We start from the raw sequence: 1,480 nt of genomic DNA on the forward strand, positions 1-1,480 counted from the left end.
CATCTTTGAATTCGGCTGGCTGCCATCTTTGGAATGCCTTTGTTGTGACCAAACAAAGCTAGAAGAGGCTTGTGATCAGTGCGCAAGGTAAACGTATTACCTTTTAAGTAATGATAAAATTTATCACACGCGAAAACTATTGCTAGTGCTTCTTTCTGAATAACGCTATAATTTTGCTCAGATTTGCTGAGAATTCGTGATGCAAAAACTACTGGCCGTTCATCCTTACTCTCAAAACGATGTGAAAGAATAGCACCGATTCCCTTTTGAGAGGCATCACAGGTTACTACTATTGGTACATTTGGATCAAAATGTGCCAGTGTCACTTCCTCTGCTATTTTATTTTTAAGTAATTTAAACGAAGTTTCGCACTGATCGCTCCATTGAAAGTTCGCATCACCTTTTAACAATTCGTAAAAAGGCAGCATAATATCTGTGTAATTGTGTATAAATTTACTGTAATAGTTCACCTTACCAATGAGCGATCGAGCTTCCGAAACATCAGTAGGTCTTGGAGCTTTTAAGATTGCGTCGATACGCTCCGTAGTTTTTGCTAAACCGTTCTTATTAATTTTAAAGCCTAAATATGAAACCTCTTCCATAAAAAACTCACATTTCGACCTTTCTATTTTCAGCCCAGAGGCCTGGAGCCTTTTAAGAACCTCTTGTAAATTTTGCAAATGTTCTTCATTGCTCTTTCCTGTTATCAAAATATCATCCAAAAAGTTGATGACATTCGGGATGCCTTGCAATAATTTTTCGATTTCCCTTTGGAAAATGCTGGAAGCAGGCTTTATGCCAAAAGGCCTACGATTCATTTTAAACACACCTCTATGTGTGCTCCAGGCACATAGCAATTTTGAAGGTTCGTCCAACTCAAACTGATTATACGCTTTAGCTAAATCTAGTTTTGAAAATAAAATCCCATTTTCCAATTTGGAAAAAAGATCTTCTATTCGCGGTAGTGGATGTTTCACATCACATACAAATTTATTTAAAGTGACTTTGTAGTCTGCACATATGCGAATAGATCCATTGGGTTTCAAAACTGGAACTAAGGGCGTTCCCCTTGCGGACGTCTCCACTTTTGTGATAACCCCTGAGTTCTCCAGTTTTGTTAACTCATCCTCGACTGCTGACCTAAACGCAATTGGAATAAGGTGTGGCTTGACAAATATTGGAGTTGGATCGCCTTCTAAACGCAGTTGTACTTTATCGTACTTCTATCTCCCTAATTCGTCATCGAAAACTGAATTATATTTAAGGAGTAATCCCTTAAGCCGGTTGGAGTTCTGAACTTGAATACTTTGCACTTCCTTCCAAACAATATCAAAAAAAGAGAAAAAAAATTCCATCCTAAAATTAATGGTCCTTTTGCATCGACCACAATGAACTCAACATTTTTTACCTTCTCATTATATTTTACTGCAGCACAGAATGAACCCTTAACTTTTAATTTATTTCCTCCATATCCCGATAA

The 1,480-nt window shown here is 37.4% G+C and overlaps 1 protein-coding gene across 1 annotated transcript; it reads right to left on the bottom strand.

The window, feature by feature from the left end:
* Positions 1–1,231: 1,231 nt before the first annotated feature.
* On the bottom strand, positions 1,232–1,480 carry LOC118732734 (the record flags this gene model as incomplete). Its single annotated transcript, XM_036461849.1, is given in 1 exon segment — positions 1,232–1,480. A coding segment is annotated over 1 exon segment (249 nt), but the record flags the coding sequence as incomplete, so codon positions are not given.

The sequence above is a fragment of the Rhagoletis pomonella genome, unplaced genomic scaffold, assembly GCF_013731165.1.
Source record: "Rhagoletis pomonella isolate Grant_MI unplaced genomic scaffold, Rhpom_1.0 Rhpom_scaffold_26437, whole genome shotgun sequence".
In the NCBI taxonomy this organism is placed as follows: Eukaryota; Metazoa; Arthropoda; class Insecta; order Diptera; family Tephritidae; genus Rhagoletis; species Rhagoletis pomonella.